The sequence below is a fragment of the Gavialis gangeticus genome, unplaced genomic scaffold, assembly GCF_001723915.1.
Source record: "Gavialis gangeticus isolate Ggan-Ray unplaced genomic scaffold, GavGan_comp1, whole genome shotgun sequence".
Classification (NCBI taxonomy): domain Eukaryota; kingdom Metazoa; phylum Chordata; order Crocodylia; family Gavialidae; genus Gavialis; species Gavialis gangeticus.
In genome coordinates this window covers 19,521,674-19,525,100 of record NW_017729014.1, presented here as the reverse complement: position 1 = coordinate 19,525,100, position 3,427 = coordinate 19,521,674, and the positions used below count along the sequence as shown (strand labels likewise).

Sequence of the window (3,427 nt, the reverse complement as noted above, 5' to 3'; positions counted from 1 at the left end):
TATCTTGTTTTCTTGAAATTTGTTACAATAGGAAAAGTCTCAATACTCCCTGTTCATTTAGTAATATCAGAAAGGAAAACAGTTGCAATAAAGAATACTTACCTTGGTCCATGATTAATTATCTCTGGTGTACTGAGACCATGGAGTCTTGCAGTTTAGTTTACTTTTTTTTTTTTTAAAGGATATTTTTTGGAAAAAATAAGGTCATGATGGTGGCCCTGGGCCGAGGTCCAGCCGATGAGTACAAGGAGAACTTGCACAAGGTAGGTTCTGACTCCTGGAGTTTTTGCACTTGTGTTTCGGAAGTAATCTCTGCTTTGTGTAAACCTCTATGAGGGAAACTAGAACTGCTGTAAACAACCAGACTGGATCAGTATTTTTCCATCTGCCATAAATAGGGTTAATAATTAGATGGGAAGATCTTTAGGGCAGGGACTGTCTGTTCCATGTTTGTTCAGCACCTAGGGAAGTGGGTCTGTTACTGGGACACCTACGTGCTACCAGAAGAATAATACTACAAAGTCAGCCTTTCACTAATTTGTTGCATCTTCAGGTGAGTGAACTTTGACCTGGAAACTTTTGGATGATGTGGCCCCATTTCCAGTCTGGGCAACCTCTGATACTAGCTGCCACCTAGTATAGCTTCACTCGCTATACATCAATTTGAGCGCAGTGAAGGATTTATGCTTCAGTGCACATAAGGACAAGTGCATGAAGATGAAACAGGACTTCCCTTTTCCATCCCCAGAACACTGAATAGGGTGCTCACAGGATATTCAGTTGGGAGACATTCCTTAATAGTACTGTAGCAACTCTATCCTGTGTAATCCTTTTGCAGCAAAAATAGGAAGACTGTCCAGTGGGAACTACAGAGGCCCCCCTATGATAGACAGGCTTTCAATTCTGTTAGTTCTGTTGCTGAACCAGGACTGGAACCGGTTGTGGGAATCTTCCCAGCATTCAAGCTTTAAAAAATGTGGTGTCTCAACCCCATGGAGTTCTGCAGTTTGAAAAACTAAACCTGGATGCTAAGAGCCCCAACATGAGAGTAGATCTTAGTGACTTCCCAAACTCAGGTTCTCATGCTTTTCCTTATCGACCTCCTGGGGAGCTTGATTTCCATCTAGTCCCCCAACCCAATGATTCACAACCCTTTCTCTCCTCTCATGACTCAACAATCATCCTTCACAGCCTAGTGTGGGTATGTTCTGCTAAACCGTGGCTTTCCTCAACCAGGAGAGAAGTTTCCTGTTAGGAAAATTCATGCAATTGTATCCTTAATTTAACCTGCTTCCCACCATTAATCACCCTGCGAAGGAATGCAAGAAACTTTAGGTTTGTTTAGTTGCTATCTGCATATGGGAGGATAGGGCCCTGTGATTTATCCAGGCTTCTTCAAGTTCCACCACAGCCTGGATATATTTTGTTTTGAAGGGTCTTTGGCACTGCTCATAAATATACTGCTGTGTTTCATTTGCCTCTCATTTTCCAGATAAGCAAACATCTGCGAGGTGAAGTTGGTCTCCTCTTTACCAATCGTACCACAAATGAAGTGAATGAGTAAGTCTTACTAGGGGCAGACTGAGCCTAATGACAGAGGGTCTTCATTTTACTGTGACTGTTAATAAAGCAACTTGACAGAATTAAAGTGCAGACCAAGAATCTCTTCCCTCTCCATGAAATGAAAGCTATTGTTGGGCAGCAGATCTCTAGTTTATCCTGGTGTTGATCTCATTCTTAGCCTTCAGGACATTTTCAAACAGCAGCAAGGCACCAGAGTCCCACCTCTGATAACACAGAGAGGTACAAACTGTCTTCAGGTGTTGTCTGGCTGCAGAGGAGACAGCATGGAAGCAGCATAACATCTTTTGATAATCTGGCCTGTCATTCACCCCAGCCAGACTATACAGAGGAATCTGTTAGGGAATTATTGTGAACTCAGCTGCGAAGGGATGAGTTTCTTTAATGATGCTTTAGGAAACCTTGCAAATTTGCTCCCTAGAAAGCTATTTTTTCCATCAAAAACAGAAGGAATATCAGCAAACTCAGTTACCACCCCCCCTTCTCTCCCTCCATTACTTACTCCCCAAAAAATAGAAGGCTGTGCTCTCAGAGCCTTCTATTAGCTAACAAAGAGCCAGAGGCTCAAGTAGTTATTCTTAAAGCAATTTGTTCTCTTACATGGAAGACATGTGGTGCCATAGTGGTGAACATCAGTAGAAAACCATAATGAGGTGCTGTTTTTGCTGCGACTTTGCTTTTTGGGGGTAGGGGAGGTACTAGTCCAGACTGATTCTTCCCAGATGAGACTTTAGTGAGTGGTGACTTCACAGATAGCTAATGCTCTTGCTCCCTGGTCTTCTCTCCTAGATGGTTCTCAGAGTTCAAAGAGATGGACTTTGCCCGTGCAGGTAACAAAGCACCATACACAGTAAGTCTGGACATGGGGCCCCTGGAGCAGTTTCCCCACTCCATGGAGCCTCAGTTACGACAGCTGGGACTGCCAACTGCTTTGAAGAAAGGTATTTGGGGCAGGAGCCTTACTGAATTTTCTTTTAAACCTTGGTAGCATTTCTGTTAGTGTCTTATAATACACATGGGGTCTCACAAGGAGAACTAAATAACAGAAACAGATGTTCAGTGGGGAACATCTGATATAAGTCCCCTTTAATTTCATATTTGTTTTTTTCCATATCGTAACATTCTGGCATGCGTGAGCCCAGGCACCTGACAAAGGCTCCATTTGCAAGGTGTTTTTCTTTTTCAAGCCAGTTAGCTGGTGACAACCTGACCTGACCTACAAATAACAAGGATTTCTCAACTGGAAGATAACATTTGTGTCATGCTATGTCTTTGCAAAAAATAACACGTGGAGTAGTTTGTTGATTTCCCTCCTCCAAATTCCTTTGGTAGAAACAGGCTGAACTGATATTTGCATGAAAATGAGAGAGCCACGAACAAGACTTCAACACTTGTTTCATATCTGATATTTTCTGACTACATAACAGTAGATCAATCACAGGGTTCACCTTTGGCTGTGACAGACTGGTTTCAAGAATGAATCTGTATGTATTGTTAAGAGTTCAAATAAGTAAGCCTAGATCAAAATCAACCAGTTTTGAAGGACAGAGGGAAAAATCAGAATAAATGGTAAACTTAAGTAAGAACCATCACTGAAACCCTGCTGGATGGAATGGAGTCCAACTAGCTTCATTACAAAGTTGGTAGCAAAAGTCCCAGATAGGAAGTTTCAAGTGACCTCAATGGTCCTCTGCCTCAAGTGCCATTCATCCCACCTGCCTTTTTCCGTGTTCTTGCAGGAGTGGTGACACTGCTTTCAGATTATGAAATCTGTAAGGAGGGGGATGTCCTGACTCCTGAACAGGCTCGTGTGTTGGTGAGTAACGTACTTCCAGAACATCTGCAC

The 3,427-nt window shown here is 42.6% G+C and overlaps 1 protein-coding gene and 1 long non-coding RNA gene across 2 annotated transcripts in view; one reads left to right on the top strand and one right to left on the bottom strand.

The window, feature by feature from the left end:
• MRTO4 (MRT4 homolog, ribosome maturation factor) overlaps positions 1-3,427 on the top strand; it is a 17,207-nt gene that overhangs the window by 7,489 nt on the left and 6,291 nt on the right. The window contains exons 4-7 of the mRNA XM_019511919.1: positions 182-263; positions 1,493-1,560; positions 2,371-2,522; positions 3,321-3,397. Of these exons, the coding sequence (XP_019367464.1) occupies positions 182-263; positions 1,493-1,560; positions 2,371-2,522; positions 3,321-3,397 (379 nt within the window). The remainder of the gene's footprint in view (positions 1-181; positions 264-1,492; positions 1,561-2,370; positions 2,523-3,320; positions 3,398-3,427) is intronic.
• Positions 2,692-3,427, bottom strand: part of LOC109293814 — a 5,882-nt gene continuing 5,146 nt past the window's right edge. The window contains exon 2 of the long non-coding RNA XR_002096408.1: positions 2,692-3,259. This is a non-coding gene — a long non-coding RNA (uncharacterized LOC109293814). The remainder of the gene's footprint in view (positions 3,260-3,427) is intronic.